Source organism: Mirounga leonina, unplaced genomic scaffold (genome assembly GCF_011800145.1).
Source record: "Mirounga leonina isolate KUSES-001 unplaced genomic scaffold, KU_Mleo_1.0 Mir_175, whole genome shotgun sequence".
Classification (NCBI taxonomy): domain Eukaryota; kingdom Metazoa; phylum Chordata; class Mammalia; order Carnivora; family Phocidae; genus Mirounga; species Mirounga leonina.
This window is the reverse complement of record NW_023270453.1, coordinates 1,034,228-1,060,075: the sequence shown is the minus strand read 5'-3', so window position 1 is coordinate 1,060,075 and position 25,848 is coordinate 1,034,228. Positions and strand designations below refer to the sequence as shown.

The window sequence follows — 25,848 nt, the reverse complement described above, 5'->3', positions numbered from 1 at the left end:
AGAGGCAAAAGTCATCAATGGAGGCAAAAATTACTGGGCAAAAGTATGATGAGAAACAAAATATTTACATAGTCTCAAAGTATCTTCCCACAAGAAAAACGAGAAAGGGAAAATAGTAACTTTGCAGTGGAAAACTTGGCAGACACTTAACTAAGCAATCAGAATTAATATCATCTGTAATGAGATACATCAATATCATGTTCCTACTGATATACCAGAAAGGGGGCACATCACATCTTTGGGTATTCATGCCAAACACACATAACCTGAATTTAATCATGAGGAAACATCAGATAAACCCAAATTGAGGGACATTCTAAAATATATCTAAAATAGAACTCTTGAAAAGTGTCCAAGTCAAGAAACACAAGACTGAAGAATTGTCCCAGAGTGAAAAACATCAATGAGATAAGAACTAAATGGGTGAATCTGGACCAGAAAAAGAATGTTAGAGGGACTGCTGGCAAAATTTGAATAAGAGTGTAGGTCAGTTAGCAGTACTATCTGTGTTAATTTCCTGATTTTGGTAATTTTACTAAGGTTATGCAAGATATTTGGGGAAGCTAGGTAAAAGGTATAAGGACCTCTTTGTATTATTCTTGCCACTTTTTTTTTTGTCTGAAGTTATTCCAAAATGAAAGATAATAAGTAAAAATAGTTTAAAAATATTTTTCTTAATTCTAATATTTGAAGTCAGTGATCATACATCTCTTTAGCCTCTCCTTTTCACATTAAATATTTCTTCACTGGATAAGATTCCCAGAACCACTTTTATATTTGTAACTCACCCTTTTAAAAATTCCATTTGATAATATATTTCTAGGGTTGTACATAATATACTGATAGGGATTACATTATATTTCTCACTTTCTATGATCAAGTTACGATATGTTTATTAATGCAAATTAGAGTTGGCTTTTAAAAGCAGATGCATGTGTCTGAGATGATCATGTAGTTTCTGTCCTTGATTTTATTAAGTCTGTACTACATTAATTGGTTTTCAGATGTTAAGCTAACCTTGCATTCGTGGGATAAAGCCCACTTAATCATGGTGTTTAATTCATCTTATATGTTGCAAGATCCAGTTGACTAACATTTTTGCTGGAAATTCTACATCTATATTCATGAAAGTAATTGGTCTATAATTTTCTTTTCTTGTGACATCTTCATCTAACTTTGTGTTACACAGTAATACTTACCTCACAGAATGAGTTGAGAAGTATTCCCTCCCCTCCTCTTCTATTTTCTGGAAGTTTGTGGAAGACTGTAATTATTTCTTCTTTAAATATTTGATAGAATTCACCAATGATGCCATGTGGGTATAAGCTTTTCATGGAAAATTTTTATTTACTAATTCAGTTTACTTACTTGTTATATGTCTGTTCAGATTTTCTACTGACACAGTTGTGGTAAATAAACTTTGTTCATTTCATCTATGTTGCCTAATTTATTGGCAAAGTTCATAGTATTCTCTCATAATGTTGTTAACTTCTGTAGCATTCATAGTGATACACATCTTCTTTCATTCTTGAAGTTGGTCATTTATTCTTTTTTTCTTGATCAGTCTAGCTAACAGTTTATCAATTTTATAATCTTTTCAAAGGGCAAACTTTTGGTTTGATTGGTTCTACCATTGTTTTTCTGTTTTATTTTTCATTGGTTTTGGCTCTAATCTTATTATTTCCTTCATTTTTCTTGCTTTGAGTTTAATTTGATCTTTTTCCCCTCCTTGTGTCTTAAGGCAAATGCTTAAGGCACCTGATGTGAAGTCTGTCTTCTTTGCTGATACAGGTATTTAAAGCTATAAATTCCACTTATACACCGCTTTAACTGCATCCCCTAAATGTGATAAGTTGTTTTAATTTTCATTCAGTTCAAAATATTTTTTAATTTCCCTTGTGATTTTTTTTCTTTGACCCATGGGTAATTTAGATGTGTTAAGGTCCAAATATTTGGTGGTTCCCAAATTTGTTTGTTGTTGATTTCTAATTTAACTCCATTGTGATTAGAGAATATACTTTGTATTATTTTGATCCTTTTAAATATACTGAGGTTTGGTTTATGACCTAGTATATGAACTATCCTGCAAATGTTCTATGTGGATTTGAAAGAAATGTGTTTTCTACTGTCCTTGGGTGGAGTGTCCTATAGATCTCAATAAGGCCAAGTTGGTTGATAGAATTATTCCAGTCTTGTATATTCTTGTTGATTTTCAGTCTAGGTATTCTATCATTTACTAAGAGCAGGTTATTAAGTTATTATTTCTTATTATCTATTTTTCCTTTCAATTCTGTAAGTTTTTGCTTCATGTATCTTGGAGTCCTGTTGTTAGATGTGTATACCTGTTGTACATTCTTGATGAATTGTCCTTTTTATCACTATGAAATGTCCCTCATTTTCTGTAGTAATATTTTTTGTCTTCAAGTCAATTTTGCCTAATATTAGTATAACAGTATATTATATATTGGTACATTGCCTAATGTTAGTATATTACTGATATAGTATTAATGCTTGTACCATCCTTTCACATTCAACCTATTTGTGTCTTTGAATCTAAAGTGTCTCTTGTAGAAAGAATACAGTTGGATCTTTTTTTAATCCAGCCTGACATTCTCTACTTTATATTTTGTAATGTTTAATCTAGTCATATTTAATTTAGTTATTGATATGGTTGGATTTACATCTGCCATTTTGCTTTGTTTTCTATATATCTCATATCCTTTTTCCCATTTCTCCTTTATTGCCTTCTTTTTAGTTACATAGCTATAGATATGTCCTAGTGTTCCATTTTACTTTGTTAGAATTTTTACTACATAAATTTTTTAGTTGTTTTCTTAGTGGTTGCTCTAAGGATTACAATATATATTGTAACTTATCAAGATGTACTTTAGATTAATACTAACCTTTTACTGAAAAAAATATAGAAACATTGCTCCATTATAGCTCAATTTCTTCCCTCTTTGTGTTATCATTATTATATATAGTAATCTTTATATGTTATAAGCTCAGCAACAGAGTTTTATAGTTGTTTTATGTAATTGTTTACCTACATATTTATATTTTCTGGGGGTTTTTTCTTCACACAGATTCGCATTACTCTGGTTTCATTTCATTTCGGTCTAAAGAACTTCCTTTAATATTTCTTGTAAGATAGGTCTACTAGCAATGAATTCCTTTAATCTCTGCTTATCTGGAAATGTCTTTATTTTACCTTCTTTTTGAAAGATAAGTTTGTAGGATATAGAATTTCTGGTTACACTTTTTTTCTTCAGAACTTTGAATATGCCAGCCCACTGTTTTCCAGCCTCCCTTGTTTCTGATAAGAAGTCAGTTTTTAATCATCTTGCTGTCATCCTGTATGATTTTTAAATTTTACTTTCAAGATTTTCTCTTTATTTTTGGATTTTTACAATTTCACTGTGATTTGCTTAGGTATGGTTATCTTTGTGTTGAACTTATTTGGAGTTTGTTGAGCTTCCTGGTTGTACAGATTTAATATTTTTTATCAAATTTGGTTAATTTGGGGGCATTCAACATACTTTACTCTTGTCCTCCCGAGATTTTCATTACATACATGTTGATATGCCTGGTTATGTCCCACAGGTTTTTGAGTCTATTCATTTTTCTTATTCTTTTTTCTTTCTGTTTTACAAACTGAATAGTTTCTACTAATCTGTCTTCAAGTTCACTGATTCTTTTGCCATCTCAAATCTGTGGTAGATCACATCAAGTGAATATTTCATCTCAGTTAAGGTCTTTTTCAACTCCAGAATTTTGATTTGGTTTTATTTTTTAAATTTCTACCTATTTTTTTATATTCTCTATTTGCGGAATCATTGTTATATTTTTCTATGACTTCCTTTATTTCTTTGAACATATTTATAACAGCATCTTTGAAGTTTTTTGCCTGCTAAGTACAACATCTGGGCCCATTTAAACACAGTTTCTATTGATTTCTTTTTTCCCCTGAGTACAGATCACTTTCTTGTTCCTTTTTATGTATCACAGATTTTGTTGAAAACTGGCTATTTGATAATATACTGGAGCAACCTTAGATTCTGATTGCCCCCTTGCACTGGGGCTTGTTCTTCTGTTTTTGTTTGTATGTTTAGTGACCTGCCAGGGATTCCCCCTCTTGCCTTTATTTTTAAGTTTGTGCAACATAGTTTAATGATGAGTCAATCATTAGCTAGAGGTTGTGCTCAAACATCTTAGGCCAGTAAAGCTTCTACTTTTATTTATTTTTTAAGATTTTATTTAATTATTTGACAGAGAGCGAGATAGCAAGAGAGGGAACACAAGCAGAGGGAGTGGGAGAAGGAGAAGCAGGCTTCCCGCTGAGCAGGAGCCTGATGTGGAGCTCAATCCCAGGACTCTGGGATCATGACCTGAGCCGAAAGCAGACGATTAACAACTGAGCCACCCAGGTGCCCCAAGCTTCTACTTTTTGATGATGGGTCTGTGTGTCAGCAAGGGAACATATTCATAATTTACGCATTTTATGTCTTTTGAGGCTCTTATTTTCTGTTTGACCCTCTTGTGGCTCATCTGTATATGCATAAGACCTCTTATTCAGGCAGGAATGTGTGAATAGCTAGGACCTTCTCCATTCCCTCCATAGCCTTCCAGATTATAATGGACATGTGGGATGTTATAAAGGCCCACATGACTGTCTTATTCTCTGGATCTCATAGTTAATTTTTTGACTACTCTACTGGGTTATTGCTTTCCCTATCTAGGATCACAACCTCAGGCAGGCTGTGATCATGGCCTTCCCTATTTGTTTGCCATTGAGATAGCTAGTAATCCTAACTATACCCAATGGCAAGAGACTTTTCTGTGTTTCAAAATTCTGGAGTTAGCACCTTCCACCGGCAGTGAAGTTGATTCTCATAGCTTGCTCTGCCCACTACCTCACAGAGCTAGAGGGAGGGATGGTACAATCCCAGGCAAAAATGCCACCAACTCCCATTTAACCTTACCTGAAGTTCACCAGCTTATTTTTTAATAAATGCTTCTCAATTTGTCATACATCTTTGTTCAATTTTCAGACTTTCAGAGTCCTGAAATAGTTGTTATTGACAATTTTGTCAAATTTCATCATTTTGGGGGAAGGGGGGAAGCAGATTTGCTGAGCTCCTTACTCCATTAATACAAAAGCCTTGTCTTTCACTCTCTTTCTCCCTTTTACAGCACCTCTAAATTATGATTTCCAAATATTTTTGGTTGTATAAACTATCCATAAAAATTTTTAATTTTTGTATTTGTATTTGAATTTTATATATCTATTTATTCATTAACTTATATGTAGTCTATTACCATACTAATATATGGTATATTATAAAACATATATGAAAATAGGAGATTTTAAAGGATAAAATATAAGTGAGTAGAAGCTTCAGCATTTTTTCCTGAGCCCAACAATTATCTTTTACACCCTGGGCAAAGAAGTACCTGCTCTTCCACCCAGAAATCTAAACCAAGGACAGGTCATACTTTGCTGATGCCTGCAGTAAGCCAGCACTGTCCAATAAAAATATAATAATTAAAAAAAATAAAAAAAAGTTATGCAAGCCACATGCATAACTTTACATTTTCTAGTAGTCACATTTAAAAAAAGGAAAAAAATATATATAAAATTAATTTTATTAATATTTTATTTAAACCAATATATAAAAATATTCTTCTCAACATGTAATCAATATTAAAAATTATTGAGATATTTTACACTATTTTTTACACAAAGCCTTCAAAATCCAGTGTATATTTTACGTGGCTAGCACATCTCAATGAATAAGCCAAATTTTTGACAGTTAAAGTGAAATGTAGTCCTCCCCAAACAATAAAGTTGTGTTTAATGGGAAAATATTTTATACTCCTTCAGTTTTAAAATAGTTAATTAAAATTAAATAAAATGTAAAATTAATGTTCTTTGTCTAGCCATATTTCAAGTGCCTGACAGTCATATGTGGCTGGGGGCTATAATACTGGACAGCACACCTCTAAGCTATATGCACTGTGAGGACTGAAGAAGTTATAAATAAGCCTATAATACAGCTGATTGTTCAACAGTATCTATAATATACTGTGTACATATGTTAAGGCATTCAGAAGAATAATAGAAAGTTAAGAGGCATTGAAGTGTGGTCTCATCCTCAAGACCTATTAGTTGGCTTTCTTGGCCAGGATGCCATGGTGTTTGTTCGCCAGAATGAAGAACAATATCTGCAGCTTATCCTAAGTATATTTACAACCATAAAGCGATTTCATTTGACTACTACTACTAATATTTCTATTATTAGTGGAAATAAAATAATTCTACTAATCCCACAATTCAAACTGTTCTATTAGTTCATGTTACTGTCTCACCTTTGTGCATGTATATAACTCCTACAACATTATAACCAAATATGAATATGAATATGAACAACTTGATATTTGGCTTTTTTCACTTACAAGTATTCTTCCATGTTGCTGTGTACTTCTCACATATAGAGTTATTAATGATTATACATCACACCAAGAATGTCATAATTCACTGAAACAGTCTCACGTTAAAATTTGATTGTTTCCAGTTATTTACTATTCTTAGTAATGCTATCAAAAGAACTAATGAATTAACAAATATGAAAAATAGGCTTTGCTATCGGTTTCATAACATAATCTAGATAGCTTTGCAAATTCTATTGTCACAAAAACAAAGGTTAGAAACATTACTGCAGAGAACTGCTGCAGAGATAGTATTGTTATCCACGTTAGAACACCAACAATGACTGTAAGTGAAATGTCTTTAATTTTATTTATTTATTTTTTTAAAGATTTTATTCATTTATTTGAGACAGAGAGAATGAGATACAGAGAGCATGAGAGGGAGGAGGGTCAGAGGGAGAAGCAGACTCCCTGCCAAGCAGGGAGCCCGATGTGGGACTCAATCCCGGGACTCCAGGATCATGACCTGAGCCAAAGGCAGTCGCTTAACCAGCTGAGCCACCCAGGCGCCCCGTGAAATGTCTTTTAAAAAGATCATTATACCACCGTTCTCTTCCATGTTAGTATCTTTAAAGACTTCCCTGGTATTAACAACTAAATATTAAATGTACATAATAATTACAAAACCAATGTGTTCCTCAAATTGTATGTACACCGATTATATTTGAGTCCTATGAATCCAGAATGAAAGGACTCTTTATCTTCCTTGTAAATCTGAACTGTTATACTTCTTTTCTTCAATCATTTATTGAAGCTTCAATTAAGGATCATCCAATTCCATGAAGCTAATATCCACTGAAATTCTATGATTTTAGTATTATCTTCAAGCTGATTACTAAAACAGTTTTCAGTGAGGTTAACCCTTACTGTCCTATGTTTTGTTTTGTGCATCTTTGAAGACTGAATATGAAAGAGCATAATGTTATTTAGGCCCAGAAAGAGAAAGTCTTTTTTTTTTTTAAGATTTTATTTATTTATTTGACAGAGAGAGATACAGCGAGAGGGGGAACACAAGCAGGGGGAGAGGGAGAGGGAGAAGCAGGTTTCCCGCTGAACAGGGAACCCGATGCGGGGCTCGATCCCAGGACGCTGAGACCATGACCTGAGCTGAAGGCAGACGCTTAACGACTGAGCCACCCAGGCGCCCCAGAGAAAGTCTTTTTAAGAGGTTTGCAAGTAGCATATATTTACAGCTGACATGACATTACCTGTATATAATTTAACTTTAGGACCATTCATTTCCCCCAGCAATGGTTTTTTTATGAAATGTATGCCGAGTTTCACTGTCTTCTCCCCACCTGGCATATTTTTCTAACTAGGTTCAAGACGAAGTTCAGAACTCTCCTCTGGGTATCTCCAACAACAGGGCCATACACGTCACTCTGAGGCAATGTGATCTACTTATTATCATATTCAAAACCTTATAGGAGCCAATTATTTTAGAAATGTTACTTGACTCTTTTAGCACCCACACTTGAATAAAGTCTAGGAATAGTGGTTCTATTGTCCCTTTTAATATCTAAGTCATAGTCTCTTATATTACTGTGAATAATAGGCTGACTATACTTCTGGATGATAAACAGTAAAATGTTCTTAGATAACAGGAAAACTAGCATTAAAAATAATAATAATTATTATAAGAGAAATGCAGCTTTTAAAAATATTCCAGGGTTAAAGTAGCACTGCAAGAATTGAGGGACTTCCTCCTTAACCCCACTCCAAATACATACCAGTGATAAAATTTAGAAAGAAAATTACAAACACATAACCATGAAAAATACTAGTTAAGTATCTCTGTAGACAAAAACAAATGGAAACTTGTAGCCCCAATGAGAGCTTAAGGTATAGGCCTACTGGACTCCACACCTAGAAGCAGGCAGTAATCGAGAAGTAGGACTCTCACAGAATAATGAGGACTAAAAGTACTCTACAAAAGGCCTGGGATCAGAGCCAGGCTCAGTGCTTGAAACCAACAGTTACAGTGGGACTCTACCACCTGTCGGGGAAAAAAAGTAAAAAGTGAAAAGGCCACTCACTACCTGAGGCTACAGCTTATAAAATACTATGTATCTGAGATGGTAAGAGGCCATGATTTCAGCGCCACAGCTGAGACCAGGCCAAGCGATCTGCAGGGTTGGTAGCTGGATCTGCAGTGGCCCCAATATAACCTCAGGAGGGAGCCCTAAGCTGCCTATAGGAGTAAAAGCCACTGTGAAGCCCCTAGGGAGGGCTGCAGGAAAAGGAGAGAGAAACTCCCACTCAAGATAAACTTGTAAACTAAAATTTTACTGAAAGAAATATAACATCTTAATTATAAAAAAGAAATTATTTCCTTCAAGTTGAATCACCTATGTGCAGTTCTTTATAGTAATCTCGAAGTCTAAGATATTTTTGTATTACAATGATAGGAGGTTTTTAATAGACACACAACCTCTACAATGAATGGCACATATGCATCCCTCTTTAAGAGTCTATAAGAACTTCTGGGTACAATTTTAATTAAATTAATCTTGTGGCTCACATTATCAAAGCTGACATACCCCAAATCATCTTATGTTTTCAACTTCTAGAAATTTGCTGTTGCTGACTTTTTACCCCAGGGAATCATTTATAGTAATCTCAAATCACGCTTAGCGTAGTTCTAAGACAACTGTAACTATGATGGCTTGGGTCTTCTCTAGGGTGGATTTAGTACGTATCTAAAGACCATGAAAACAAGAAGGTCCCTCAAGTTGCCAGTATGTTTTCTTTTTAACAGCTTTATTGAGGTATAACTGATCCATAAAGAATTGTGGGGTTTTTTTTTTTTTTTTGAGTAACCTTACTACTGTAGAGAGAATCAACAAGTAACTACTTCCCTTGTGCATTTTATTTTAAGGCATTTCACAGCAATAATTTAGACGGAATATATACCATATTCAGTGGTACTCCAAAAGAAGATTGCAAATGAAGCTGAAAGTAGGTAAGAATTATGGTTTTGGCTTTACATAAGAATAACATTTCCACTGAATACTATTACCCAAAAACTTAACAGGCTGTTTCATAACCCCATTGTTAGACATAAATAAAACAGGGTGGATGACCATCTGCTAGAAGACCTATAGAAGAGATTCCTATATGAGTAAATATCGGTGAGATCTCTTCCAACTTCAGGATTCTATTATTGGTTTTTAAATTTTTGTTTTTTTCACTCAACAGAATTTTTAACATTTCTGACCTCAGTACAATTTCTTTCTTGTACCAGGATTTCTTTTTATAGATTTATTTATTTATTTGAGAGAGAGAGAGAGAGAGAGTGAGAGAGAGAGAGAATGTGTGCGGGCAGGGGGAGGGACAGAAGGAGAGACAGAATCTCAAGCAGACTCCCCGCTGAGCAGGGAGCCTGACTAGGGGCTCCATCTCACAATCCTGATATCATGACCTGAGCTGAGATCAAGAGTCACCCAGGAGTCCCTGTACCAGGATTACTTAAAACAACAATAGCTAGATATAAAAATCATCAACATTAAGATCTACTTCTTTTCCTCAGGTGTGTATGAAATTACAAAAGATGAACTCAAAAAGATAGGCAATTAATTATTCAGTCTAAAGGAAGGCAATACTTATTAGGAGCTATGTAGAGGTGGCAGAGGCATCTAGTAAAAAAGGATGACTTGGCATCCCTGATTGATAAAGAGCCAAAATACTGGCGTATAAATAGAACTGCATCTAGAAATCTTTAAAACCATTTAATTAAAGCTATAATAATCAAAATAGATGACAGTAGAGAATATAGTAACTATTTCATAGCTAGCAATATATATGATGGATGAGTTTCAGAATAAATAGAATGGGCAACCTCAAAGTTAAAATTATAAACTAGGAACATTGGTGAATTCTTGGTTAAAGCAACACTAAAAACTTAACATATTAATAACACTTTAAGAATTATCAAATGTAACAGGCAAGTCAGCAAAAGTAAATAACCTATTTGAATCAAGCTGATTACTTGAAAACACCCTTATTAACAGACAGCTCTCTATGCATGGACACTGAGAGCCCACTGTCCCTAGAAGAGTAGCACGGACTATACTAATAGCCTTTATAGGCCAAAGAAAAGAATGGAAAATGTACAAATAATTAACCAGGAAGATGATACCTAGCAAAACTGGAACAATCAAAAAAGAAAACAATGCAACAAAAACTATGCTTAAAATACAAAAAAAAAAAAAAAAAAACACAAAAAAACCCCAAAAAACACAAAACAACAAAAACTACAAACTATGTCCCTGACAAAATAGAAATAGTAGTAAGTGACTTTATCCAAAAATATTTAGATGTATCTATACTACACAGAAATGTTAATTCTCTAAGCCTGAGTTCCTAAGTGGTAGCCATTAACCATATTTAAGCACTTGAAATGTGCTAGTACAATTCAGAAACCAAATTTTTAATTTTATTTGATTAATTTACATTTAAATTTAAAACATGATACTTGATTCAGTTACTAGAAAGCTTTTAAGTGTGTTTGGAAGATTTGGGGTATATGAATCCACTAGTTAGCAGTATATTTTATGAAATCTCAACACAGATCAAGTATTTTCTATCAAAACTTAGTATCTGAATTGAAGTGTACTGGAAGTATAAATGTAAAATACATACCAGATTTTGAAGAGAGTAAAAAAGCTAGAACGTGAGCTATTTCATTAATAAAATGTGATTACATGTTGAAATATTTTTGATACATTGCATTAAATATATTCTTAAAATTAATCTGCTTTTTTACTTTTTAAATGTAGTTTTTAGAAAATTTAAAATTACATATGTGGTTTGTATTATATATCTATTACACAGTGCTGCTCTAAGGGATCAATGGCTTGAAAAAGTGACAAATGCTCCAAATTTGAAATATATGTCAGTTGGATCTCTAAGTAAAATATTACCTTATTACCTATCTCCTAATGTCACAAATATTACTTTAGGCTACTCATAATTTGTATATTTATATATTCCAAAGTCATTTGTATCCACTTCACACAGAGGACTGGTACAAATCATTAAAGTATTCCTCTAAGTTACTGCAAACTATGGTAATATTTAATGGTTATTCCAGCATCCAGAATGAGTAATCAAGTATCTTAAGGACACTGAATCATCAAAGACTTATTGATTCCTTTCATATTCAGATTCTCTCACTGATACAGTAAATAATGCTTTTGCATCTATGAGAGCTCAATAAGGATCTTTAGTATAGCCAAGATTTTAATAAAACTAACTTTATAGGACAATTATATTTATATATGTGTGTATTATTATATACTATATTATATTATTATATATTAATATTATTATATAATATATAATTTCTTATATAAGCATATCATGCATATATGCTTATAAATTATCTCCTGGAAGAAAGACATCAGAACCATATGCCTTTACAGTGCTTTTCCAACCTTTTTCATACCATGGCATTTCACAGAAAATTATATTTGCAAAGACACATTGGAGTAAACTGCTAAGTTTGCTCAAGAGAGGACATCACCATTTAAGCACAGTTGCTTGTAGCACATTAATTGGGAAGCTTGGTTTTAAAAGTCCCCATAAAACATTGCAAAAATCTCTGACCCATATTTTATTTTCACCTGATTCATATTTTATTTTTACTTATGCCTACAGTTGTGAAAATACAACCCCTCAACATTTTTAATGACAATATCCAAAGAAGGCCACAAGATGGAGATATTACTCCATTACCATTTTTATTTGTAGTTTTTGCATTTTTTCCACATTTCCTTCTCCCTATGTACTTCCTACTTTGTCACATCAGTGGTATTCTCAGGTATTGTCCCTGTCGCTAACATTTACTCTGGTTCCTCTCCCACTCTGCTTTAACTAGCTTTATTAAAGAAGTACTATATAATGAATACTTGTTTTTAATATTAAAAGAAGGCAAATTATTTTATTCTCAGTATTTTTCTACCTCTCTAAAATTAAGATAATCTTCATATATTGTTCTCATCTAGGTAAAAAATCTTTAAAAAATTTGCTACCCACAAAGTAATAAGCATTCCAAAAGTCGCTTACTAGAATACATTACTTTGTAAGGCTATAGATTTACTTCATGTTGATATTGCTCCAAACTTCTCTGCAACTCTTCTTTGAGAACAGTCCTTAAACTAGTTTATGAACCTTATATGAAATTTATATCCAGATCTCTTTTATCAGTCCAAACTATATTTACCCAAGCTTGTTAACCCAATTTAGTTACCAAATTTAGCTCCAAATCACTGTTACCTATAGCTGAAAATCAAATCCATCTTAAAAATGTACTATTAATGAGAATAATCTGCCAAATATGCTGTAGGCTTTGAAGGTGATTCAAAATAAGAAGTTTCAACAATAGTTTTAGAGATGGCAATACTGTTGAAAACCTCTAACACTTTCCACAATAAATAATTTCAAGATCAAGCTAATTTACTCTAAGTTGAACCTCATATACTACTTCCAAAGACGTGATACAAAAAGTCACACATTAATTCTGTATAACTACTATAGAATTGTATAGCATGGTAATCATTTGAACTTTATCAAATGTCTAAACCAAAATTCTTTAAACATAAGAAGTATATTTCCTACCATAGATAAAAGATCCATTAAAAAATACCATAAGATAGGATATAATCAACTACAAGTAAAATCACAATTTCCAACCATCCTACATTATACATACATGTTAACTTCCTTAAATCAAATTTAGAAACCAACTATTAACAAAAAACACCACTTAAAGTCAGAAAAGAACCTCAATACTAATCTTTTATCTGTTAACTAAAAGTGTGGTCATTGAAAATAACTAATAATGATATGCAATTTTTTTTAAAGATTTTATTTATTTATTTGACAGAGAGAGACACAGCGAGAGAGGGAACACAAGCAGGGGGAGTGGGAGAGGGAGAAGCAGGCCTCCCGCTGAGCAGGGAACCCGATGCGGGGCTCAATCCCAGGACCCTGAGATCATGACCCAAGCCAAAGGCAGTCGCTTAACCGACTGAGCCACCCAGGCGCCCCACATTTTTTTTTTAATTTCAAAAAGTCAGAGGCTTCTTAGTAATGTATAACTTCAGTTGGTCATGGGATAGCTTCCTTAACTTGACCTATTTTGATGTGGTATGAATAAAGTCCTCAAAAATTGACTAGAAATATGAAGTCTCTACCTTCCTTAGTAGGCATGTATATGGACCCTATGATTTCTATATGATCTGTTCAGACCTTCCCAGTAAATGACAATGATCTTTTTGGTCTTAAATGGTTTTGACTACTGCTCATTAGAGTCTCATGTAGCTTTTTAAAATTCTTGTGCCTTCTATAACCAGGAGTTGCATGTATTCCAGAACTTGTTTAACTGAAGAAATTATTCCCTCTTAGAATTCTAGTGTTGGCTCTCGTGGCATTTTAATATTGCTTCTTTTCCATTTTCCACTGTTTATACTATGACATTCCCTTTATTTAATACTTGATTTTAGACTCTTATCTTCAACAATTACTCTTCACCTTTAACAATTCAAATTCTATTAGCTGACTGTAGCTGCACAGAGCTTTATGCTTACTGCCTCCTTGGCACTAAAATGGGTGTCTTTCTAATAATAAAACATTGTTTTAAACACACATTCTCTCTAACCAGAAATGTAGAATGTGGCATACCCTTGCTTTTGCAATATGCTCAATTACATATGAGATTTCAGTTGGTGGATGACATTAATCAGAAACACTTACTAAATAAGTGAATGAATCCTAACCTTACTTGGGAATGAGACCCAGATTCTAGATTAAATTTCTAATTAAGTCCTAATGACACTCTTAAAAAAAAAATTTTTTTTTTTAAAGATTTTATTTTATTTATTTGACAGAGAGAGAGACAGCTAGAGAGGGAACACAAGCAGGGAGAGTGGGAGAGGGAGAAGCAGGCTCCCGGCAGAGCAGAGAGCCCGATGCGGGGCTCGATCCCAGGACCCTGGGATCATGACCCGAGCCGAAGGCAGACGCCCAACGACTGAGCCACCCAGGTGCCCCTTCAAAAAAATTTTAAGTAAATATAAGTAAAAACCCAAAATATTTAGCTCTTAAAATAGAATACTGTGATGTTACTTAAAACACAGAAATCATTTCAGCTGGGCTTGAGAAAAGAATGGAAGACTTCAGGGAGACCCTTACACCACGAAGATAAAGGAGTTAAAAAACAATCAGTCAGAAATGAAAAGTGCAATAACTGGGATTGGAAACAGGCTTGATACAATGAACACAAGGCTGGAAGAATGAGAAGAACAAATAAGTGATACAGATGACAGAAAAATGGAAAATAATGAAGCTGAACAAAAAAGAGAAAGAAGAATTATGGAACACAAGATTAGACTTAGGGAACTCAGTGACTCCAACAAACATAGTAATACTGGTATCATTGGAGTCCCAGAAGAAGAGAGACAAAAGGAGGCAGAAAATTTATTTGAGGAAATAACAGCTGAAAAATTCCCTAATCTGGAGAAGGAAACAAATATCCAGATTCAGGAGGCACAGAGAACTCCCATCAAAATCAACAAAAGTGGGCCAGTACCAAGACATCTTGTAATTACATTTGCAAAATATAGTGATAAAGAAAAAAATCTTAAAAGGAGCAAAACAAAAGAAGTCCTTAACTTACAAGGAAAGACCCATAAGGCTAGCTGCAGATTTTGCAACAGAAACTTGGCAAGCCAGAAGGGAGCAGCATGATATACTCAAAGTGCTGAACAGGAAAAATATGGAGCCAAGAATACTCTATCCAGCAAGGCTATCATTCAGAATAGAAGGAAAGATAAATATTTTCCCAGACAAACAAAAACTAAAGGAGTTTGTGACCCCTAAACCAGCCCTGCAAGGAATATTAAAGGGGACTCTTGGAGTGCAAAGGAAAGACCCAAAGTGACAAAGAAAGGAATAGAGAAAATCTCCAGAAACAATGACAAAACAAGTAATAAAATGGCACTAAATACATATCTATCAATAATTACTCTGAGGGCGCCTGGGTGGCTCAGTTGGTTAAGCGACTGCCTTCAGCTCAGGTCATGATCCTGGAGTCCCTGGATCGAGTCCCACATCGGGCTCCCTGCTCGGCGGGGAGTCTGCTTCTCCCTCTGACCCTCCCCCCTCTCATGTGTTCTCTCTCATTCTCTCTCTCTCAAATAAATAAATAAAATCTTAAAAAAATAATAATAATAATTACTCTGAATGTAAATGGACTAAACACTTCAATCAAAAGACACAGGGTGACAGAATGGATAAAAAAAAACAAGACCCATCTATATGCTGCCTATGAGAGACTCATTTTAGACCTAAAGACACCTGCAGACTGAAAGTGAGGGGATGGATAAACATTTATCATGCAAATAGGTGTCAAAAGAAAGCCAGAGTAGCGATACTTGTGTCAGACAAACTAGACTTCAAAACAAAGATTGTAACAAGTGATGAAGAAGGGCACTGTATCATAATAAAGTGGACAATCCAACAAGAAGGTCTAATAATTGTAAATATTTATGCACCCAACATGGGAGCACCCAAATATATAAAACAATAACAAACATAAAGGAACTAAGAGACAATAATACAATTATAGTAGGGAACTTTAACACACCACTTACATCATCTGAACAGAAAATGAACAAGGAAACAATGGCTTTGAATGACACACTGGGGGATGCCTGGGTGGCTCAGTCGGTTAAGAATCTGCCTTCGGCTCAGGTCATGATCCCAGAGTCCTGGGATCAAGCCCGCATCAGGCTCCTTGCTCGGCAGGGAGCCTGCTTCTCCCTCTGCTGACGCTCCCCCTGCTCGTGCTTGTGCTCCTGCGCTCTCTCTCTCTCTCTTTCTGACAAATAAATAAATAAAATCTTTAAAAAAAATTAATGACACACTGGACCAGATGGACTTAACAGATATATTCAGAACATTCCATCCTAAAACAGCAGAACACACATTCTTTTCAAGTGCACATGGGGCATTCTCCAGAACAGATCACATTCTAGGTCACAAATCAGGCCTCAACAAGTACAAAAAGGATTGAGATCATACCATGCACATTTTCTGACCACAACACTATGAAAAATGAAGTCAATCATAAGAAAAAATTTGGAAAGACCACAAATATATGGAGGTTAAACAACATCCTACTACTAAATAATGAATGGGTCAACCAGGAAATCAAAGAAGAAATAAAAAAAAAAATACATGGAGACAAGTGAAAATGAAAACACATAAAATAAGAAAATCTCAAATAAAATAAAATGGGAGCACCCAAATAAATAAAACAATAAAATAAGAAAAATCTCAAATAAATAACCTAACTTTACACTTACACAAGCTAGAGAAAGAAGAACAAAGGAAGGCTAAAGTCAGCAGATGGAAGGAAATAATAAAGATTAGCACAGAAATAAATGACACAGAAACTAAAAAAAAAAAAAAAAAAGAAACCCAAGAGAACAGATCAATGAAAACAGGAGCTGGTTCTTTGAAAAAATTAATTGATAACATCCTGGCCAGACTTATCAAAAAGAAACTGTGGAAAGAGCCAAGATGTCCATGGACAGATGAATGGATAAAGAAGATGTGGTGTATATACACAATGGAATATTATGCAGCCATCAAAAGGAATGAGATCTTGCCATTTGCAACGATGGAACTGGAAGGTATTATGCTGAGCGAAATAAGTCAATCAGAGAAAGACATGTATCATATGACCTCACTGATATGAGGAATTCTTAATCTCAGGAAACAAACTGAGGGTTGCTGAAGTGGGGGGGGATGGGAGGGATGGGTTGGCTGGGTGATAGACATTGGGGAGGGTATGTGCTATGGTGAGCGCTGTGAATTATGCAAGACTGTTGAATCACAGATCTGTACCTCTGAAACAAATAATACATTATATGTTAAAAAAGAAGAAGAAGACAATAGCAGGAGGGGAAGAATGAAGGGGGAATCGGAGGGGGAGACGAACCATGAGAGACGATGGACTCTGAAAAACAAACTGAGGGTTCTAGAGGGGAGGGGGGTGGGAGGATGGGTTAGCCTGGTGATGGGTATTAAAGAGGGCACGCTCTGCATGGAGCACTGGGTGTTACACGCAAACAATGAATCATGGAACACTACATCAAAAACTAATGATGTAATGTATGGTGATTAACATAATTAAAAAAAAAAAGAAAAGAAAAGGACCCAAATAAATAAAATCACAAATGAGAAGAAATAGCAACCAACACCACAGAAACACAATTATAAGAGAATATTATGAAAATCTATATGCCACCAAATTGGACAACCTGGAAGAAATGGATAAATTCCTAGAAACATATAAACACCCAAAACTGAAACAGGAAGAAATAGAAAACTTGAACAGATCAATAACCAGCAAAGAAACCAAGTCAGTAATCAAAAATCACTCAACAAACAAAAATCCAGGGCCAGATGGCTTTACAGGCAAATTTTACCAAATGTTTAAAGAAGAATTAATATCTATTCTCAAACTATTCCAAAACATAGAAAAGGAAGGAAAACTTCCAAATTCATTCTATGAGGCCAGCATTATCCTGATACCAAAACCAGGTAAAGACTCCATCAAAAAAGGAAACTATAGGCCAATATACCTAATGAACCTGAATGCAAAAATTCTCAATAAAATACTAGCAAACTGAATCCAACAGTACATTAAAAAAACTATTCACCATGATTGAGTGGGATTTACTCCTGGGCTGCAAGGGGGGTTCAATATTCTCAAATCAAGCAACATGATACACTACATTCATAAAAGAAAGGACAAGAACTATATGATCCTTTCAGTAGATGCAGAAAAGGCATCTGACAAGGTACAACATCCATTCATGATAAAAACCCTCAACAAAGTAAGGTAAGAGGGAACATACCTCAACATAATAAAGGCCATATACAAAATTCCCACAGCTAATATCATCTTCAATAGGGAGAGTTTTTCCTCTATGGTCAGGAACAAGACAAGGATGTCCACTCTCACCACTATTATTTAACATAGTATTGGAAGTTCTAGCCATAGCAAACAGACAGGAAAATAAATAAAAGGCATCCAAATGGGCAAGAAAGAAGTAGAATTTTCACTATTTGCAGATGACATGACTCTACATAGAAAACCCAAAAGACTCCACCAAAAAAATTGCTAGAACTGATACATGAATTCAATAAGGATACAAAATCAACATACAGAAATCGGTTCCATGTCTATACATCAATAATGAAGCAGCAGAAAGAAAAACCAAGGAATCAATCCCATTTACAACTGCACCAAAAACCGTAAGATACCTTGGACTAAACCCAACCAAAGAGGTGAAAGACCTATACTCTGAAAATTGTAAAACACTGATGAAAGAAACTGAAAATGACACAAAGAAATGGAAAGACATCCCATGCTCATGGATTGGAAGAACAAATATTGTTAAAATGTCTATACCACCCAAAGCAATCTATATATTTAATGTAATTCCTATCAAAATAACAACAGCATTTTTCACAAAGCTAGAACAAACAATCCTAAAATTTGTATGGAACCACGAAAAACCCTGAATAGCCAAAGCAAACTTGAAAAAGAAAAGCAAGGCTGGAGGCATCACAATTCCGTACTTCAAGTTATATTACAAAGCCGTAGTAATCAAGACAGTATGGTACTGGCACAAAAATAGACACATAGGTCAATGGAACAGAATAGAAAACCCAGAAATGAACCCACAACAATATGGGCAAATCTTCAACAAGGAAAGAATATCCACTACTTTCTTGACTTGAAAGAAATCATCTTTTTCTTGGTTTGCCCCCTGCTTCACTGGCTGTTCCTTCTCCATTTCCTTTGCTGGTTCTCCCCCATCTCTCTGACTCTTAAAGTTTGGAATGCCCATGGCTTACCTTCCAGACCTCTGTTTTTCTCTCTTACCTTCACTCTCCCTGGTGAACTTACCCAATTTTGTGGCTTCAAATTGCCTTCTAAGTGCCAACGACTCCCAAATTTATATCTACAGCTCAAACCTCTCCCCTTATAACTCCAGACTTACATAACCAACTCTCTATATGCCAGATCCACTTGAATGTTTAACATTAAATTTAGCATGACCCAAACCAAATTTCTGATTTTCCCCGAACCAGACCTGCTTCTATACTAGGCTTCTCCATCTCAGTAGTAGCAACTGCAATTAGACAAGTATTTAATTACTGAGGCCAAAAGCTTTAGAATTATCCTCAACTTTTTCCCCTTCATATCCCACATTCAAACAATCAGTAAAACTCTGTCAACTCTTTGTTCCAATTAAATCTAGAATTTGACCGGATCCACTCTACATTCTACATCACAATTATCCCACTAAGTAACTAATGACATACATACAGACCATCCTCAACACAATAATCATTCTGAAATTTAAGTCAAATCACGTACCTCTTCAGTCAACCCCCCAACATGGATCCCCAACTTACTTATTTGTAATAACCAAAGTCCATGACTCTGATCTCATCTCATGTTACTGTCCCCCTGGTTCACCCTGCTTTAGCTGTACTAGGTGCCTCACTATTCCTCCAACATTACGCAAGTTCTTGCCTCAAGGCCTTAGCATTTGCTGTTTGCCTCTCTTGAATGCTCTTCCCCAACTTGTCAACATGACTCACGCCCTTACTTCCTTCAGAAGCCTTTTCTGACCACCTGACATTTATATTTACTTGTTTGGTTGTTTCCAATTAATTCCCCCTACTAAAATGTGAGTTTCATGAGGCTAGGGGGTTTTGTTTTGTATACCAGCCAATTCCCAGTGCTTAAAATTTAGCAGGCACCAAATAAATTTCTGTTGAATTAACAACAAAACTGATGAGTGCAGAGAGCCAGGTTACAACTCTGAGTAACCTATCTACTTTGTCCTGGTCCCTCATGTCTGGTAAGTCACCAAAAGACTGATTGGCTATGGCCTGAAAATTACACATTAAGAACTAAAAAGAGGCTGCATTTGTCTCTACCAAATTTCTGGTCCCCTGAAAGTCTTTCAAGAAAGTTAAGGTTCAATATAATGTAAAGAAATTGTTCCAATCAGTGTCTCTGCTTAGGTAGGATAAAATTTCTTCTGGCATTCCTTCCAATTTCAACACTGCTAAGTAGAGAAACACAGATTAAAACAATTTTCAGGATCCTTCTTTTCAAATTCTATCTTGACATAGAATCTTCTCGATTATCTATGCTTCTTTATTTTCCCATCCTTGCTCATACAGTTAAGTACTCTGGTATTCATACTGCCTAATTAAGTCTGAAATTAAACTGCATGGAATTATAAAAGAAAATTTTATGAGGGTTCACATGCAAGCTAGATTATATAAACTAAATTTTAAACTACTGTTACTAAATTTCTGTATTCTTTTAAAAGGCCTTAATTTTCCATGAGTAACTGGAAAGCATCTTGAAGATCTCTGGTCAGGTTATGTATTAAGAGTTTCCCTAGGGGCCCTGGGTGGCTCAGGAGGTTAAGCGTCTGCCTGCCTCCGGCTCAGGTCATGATCCCAGGGTCCTGGGATCGAGTCCCGCATCGGGCTCCCTGCTCAGCGGGGAGTCTGCTTCTCCCTCTCCCTCTGCCCCTCCCTGTGTTCTCTGTCTCTCTCAAATAAATAAATGAATAAATAAATAAATCTTAAAAAAACTCTCTCTAGGTAGAGTTTAATCATGATAAATTCTAAAAAGTATTCTTGATATTAAAGGTATTCTTAAAAGTCTTCAGAGTTATATTTTCACTAATGATTTTTACACATATTGTAGCATCATTCACTCTGAAAATGAGGTATATTCTGTCTCCATGAGAAGGAAGTGGCACCAGGTGAAGATAATGAATATAGACATATCATAATTGCATGTAAGAATCTTAAGTGTGACATGCTTACACTTTATAACTCTTACAAATATGAAATTGTTAAAATCATGGTGCCGGGGCAAAGGCAGTTTTATATTCCATCAGTTTTCACTGAATGTAAATTTCCATTTAGTGTTAAACTCAAGAGTTCATACAAATTTATGATAACCTATAGGCGGAAAATGTACATTTCATACCTAGTCATGAATGACATATCATATTCATATCTTGTCTAGGATGACAATTGTTGGTAAACCTTAATTTTTTTTTTTTTACCCACATAACTATTCGAAGCATTTTTTGAAGGGCTCAATCTGATCGTGCGAAATTCTAAGTCTTTGACCCCATAATCTTTAAATCAGTGAAATGCCATCTCCTTGGCAGTAGGTTTCAGATAGAGACTGGATAAAGAGCAACAAACGGACTTTACAAGTCAGCCTCAAGCTAAAAAAGGAGAGGAAAAGAAATGAAAACAAAAAGAAAGAAAACGATTGGGAGCTACTGGTTGGGCTTCTCTTCCTGTAGCACCCCAAGTGCCTCCGATGCCCAGAACACTTAATAAGCTCCTTCTCTTCTAATTCCAGGACCACCTCGGTGGAGCCTTCAAGATCCTCCAGATTTCAAAACTCTGATACGAACCCCTATCCAACAGGCTAAAAAGTCCAAAGTACAGTGCAAGAAAAACTTCTGCAACACAGACGCTGACGAAAACGCATTCCTATCTCCCGGGAAAGAAGAGGCAAGAAAGCAACTAAAATAGTAAGTGTAACCGGGTAGGTGAAAATTTAGGGGAGCCATGACTATTCTTTCCACATTCAGAGGGCAGGAAAGGAAAGGTGTAAAGGTCCACTCTTCCTTCTTCCTCCAACACAGCTGGGTGGAAGGATCTCCCCGAGAATGGCAGAGGTAAGAGAAGGTATCAGCACCCCAGGCTGGTGGCACCGTCCAACCTGTCACTGAGACCGGAACTTGAGAAGAGGAGCACGGCGGTGAGGAGCGGGGGTAGGGGGACAAATTCTGCGGCTGGGGTTACAAAGAGCCCCCGGTGGGCCCGGGTGAGGAGGGCAGCCAGAGCCCAGGATGACCCAGTGCTGGCCGCGGTGCCCGGCTCCCTCGGAGGAAACAGGGTCAAAGCCCGCCCCACCCCCTCCTTTCTGCCCCGACCTGCACGTTTCTGCCCCGGAGTCGCCGAAGCAGGCGCAGCCCTCGCGCGGGCCGGCGGCCCCGCTTACCTGCTGCACCCCGAGGAACTGGTAGAAGTTGAGCTGCACCTCCTCCACCAAGTCAAATAACTCGAGGTCTCCGCTCTCCCAGCCGTGTGCCGGCCCTAGGGCCGCCAGTAGCAGCAGCAACAGCAGTGGCCGCGGCGGCGGCGGGAACGGCACTAGCCGACGCCAGCGGCGCCGAGGCAGCGGGGCCAGACGGGAGCAGGTAGCCGTCATCGCGCTGGGCTCGGAAAGGTCACTCGCCACGCTGTGCCGTCGGCCGAGACCGGGGACGTGGCGGGCAGCGTGGGCTGTGGGGACAGTGCCTGTCAGTCAGAAGCACGGGCAGCCGCACCGGAAGGCAAAGACCGCAAGAGCGGGCGAACGCCGTGGCGGGTGGGCGGGCGGGGCCGCAGCCGGCTCTCCCTTCCGCAGACCCTCACCCCCAGGCCTACAAACAGCTGTGAAGCCAGCGCCGGGCGCTGAGGTTGCAGAGGGGGAGAGGCTTCCCTCGCCTCAGCCTATCCCAGGCCTCGCTTCCGGTGACATCACGTCTCCTAGCAACCGCGGGAGGGTGGGCGGGGCCGGAAGTAGGGAGGCTGGGCGCCCCAGATCCGGGCCTCGGAGAAGTGCGTTTTTTGTCGCTCGCGCCCACTGAGAAGCTGTACGTTTATTTACACAGATTAAGACACATGGAATCACGTGTGTACCTGGAGCATCCCAAGTATAAATTTCCCTGGAAACGTCTACCTTCTTACTCTCCTAGCCCCATATTGAAAACAAGAGCTTATCTTGAGACTGATTTGATTATGGCTTCTCTTACATACATTTCATTATACTGTCAGCATAAAGATATAGGAGGAATTGAACCCACGGCCTGAAAGGGGGAATATCTAGTGAGTAGTCTAGAGTGTCCTTTATGACAGAGGTGAAGCAGAAATGGAATTCGGACCAACAAAAAATGTATACTTCTCAATAAGATTTATAGGCATAATACCATAAAATAGGCAGCTTGGTAGAATGAATAATGGTGACTCAATCATGGTCTTAAGGGAAGTGCAATTTATCCACCTTAGCCCATTTCCAATTGGGGTTCCTTCCCCAATTGAGATGTTTTTAAAAAGACATATAGGCTTAGAACCTCCTTTCTCTTTCCCACTAATGTCTTACCTCCTAGTTTTACATTGCTTCTGTTCAGTATGTTTTAATTTTTTCCTCTACCACTATTGCTTTCTCTTGCATAAACTTTATTTTCTTCTCAGGCTTCTCACACTTCTCCTCCCTGACTCCCTACTCTTGTCGAGGAAGTAGAAGGGAACATATGCTTGTATAACTCAGGGTGCTCGCCCAGTTTTGAAAATTTTATAGTAAGTATATATTATATTTGATAAAATCTTATAGTAAGTATATATTATATTTGATAAAGGTTAGAAAAACAGTATCTAGGAAGAATCTTAAGAAATCCTTTTGTTATTATAGAACTTAAAAATATTTTTAAATAGTCATGAATGCAAGAATACCTTGCTTTAAAATGTATATGCTTGAATTCATCACATTTTATTTATTTATTTTTTTATTATTTTTTTTTAAAGATTTTATTTATTTATTTGACAGAGAGAGACATAGCGAGAGCAGGAACACAGGCAGGGGGAATGGGAGAGGGAGAAGCAGGCTCCCCGCGGAGCAGGGAGCCCGATGTGGGACTCGATCCCAGGACCCTGGGATCATGACCTGAGCCGAAGGCAGACGCTCAACGACTGAGCCACCCAGGCGCCCGAATTCATCACATTTTAATTTGATCCTGAGGCTTACCTTTCAAGGATACAAGAGCAAGGGGTCTTTATCTGCTAGGGCTGCTACAACAAAATACTATAGACTAGGTAGCTTATAGAAAGAGAAAGGAGGGGCGCCTGGGTGGCTCAGTCGTTAAGCGTCTGCCTTCGGCTCAGGTCATGATCCCAGGGTCCTGGGATCGAGTCCCACATCAGGCTCCCTGCTCGGAGGAAAGCCTGCTTCTCCCTCTCCCACTCCCCCTGCGTGTGTTCCCTCTCTCACTGTGTCTTTCTCTGTCAAATAAATAAATAAAGTCTTAAAAAAAAAAAAAAAAGAAAGAGAAAGGAGGTTCTAAGCCTATATGTCTTTTTAAAAACATCTCAATTGGGAAAGGAACCCCAATTGGAAATGGGCTAAGGTGGATAAATTGCACTTCCCTTAAGACCATGATTGAGTCACCATTATTCATTCTACCAAGCTGCCTATTTTATGGTATTATGCCTATAAATCTTATTGAGAAGTATACATTTTTTGTTGGTCCGAATTCCATTTCTGCTTCACCTCTGTCATAAAGGACACTCTAGACTACTCACTAGATATTCCCCCTTTCAGGCCGTGGGTTCAATTCCTCCTATATCTTTATGCTGACAGTATAATGAAATGTATGTAAGAGAAGCCATAATCAAATCAGTCTCAAGATAAGCTCTTGTTTTCAATATGGGGCTAGGAGAGTAAGAAGGTAGACGTTTCCAGGGAAATTTATACTTGGGATGCTCCAGGTACACACGTGATTCCATGTGTCTTAATCTATGTAAATAAATGTACAGCTTCTCAGTGGGTGTGAGCGACAAAAAACGCATTTCTCCGAGGCCTGGATCTGGTAGCTTAAACAACAGACATGTATTTCCCACAGTTCTGGAGGCTGGGAAGTCTGAAACCTGAGTGCCAGCATGGTAGGGTTCTGGTGAGAGCCCTCTTCTTGGTTGCAGACAGCTGCCTTCTTCTAGTACCCTTACAAGGCAGGACAGGGAGGGAGGAAGGGAGGGAGAGGGAGAAAGAGAGAGAAAGTGAGAGAGGTCTATGAAGATCTGTGTTTCCTTTTATAAGGGCACTAATCCCACAATGGGAGCTCCACCATGATGACCTAGTCTAAACCTAATTATCTCCCAAAGGCCCCATCTCCCAATACCATCACATTGGGGGTTAGGGCTTCAACACATGAATTATGGGGAAATACATTTAGTCCATAGCAAGGGGTATCACCTTTTCTGTGTATCCCCAGTACCAAGCACAATGGCCAGCACATGCTAGCATTCAATTAGTGAACCCAACACTGTGAAAATCTCCCACCATTTCTCCCAGTACAATTTTTTTAGCTTGCTTTTTGGCATGTCATTTTTCTTAAGGTGAAACGCATCTTCCCCAAATATCTCATTTAACTTAGTGTTTATTCAATGAGTAAAACATTTAAATAA

The 25,848-nt window shown here is 36.8% G+C and overlaps 1 protein-coding gene across 1 annotated transcript in view; it reads right to left on the bottom strand.

Annotated features, from left to right (window-relative positions):
* DNAJC1 (DnaJ heat shock protein family (Hsp40) member C1) overlaps window positions 1–23,036 on the bottom strand; it is a 226,520-nt gene extending 203,484 nt beyond the window's left edge. The window contains exon 1 of the mRNA XM_035021500.1: window positions 22,628–23,036. Coding sequence (XP_034877391.1) covers window positions 22,628–22,837 — 210 coding nt within the window. The 5' untranslated portion in view covers window positions 22,838–23,036. The remainder of the gene's footprint in view (window positions 1–22,627) is intronic.
* Window positions 23,037–25,848: the final 2,812 nt, after the last annotated feature.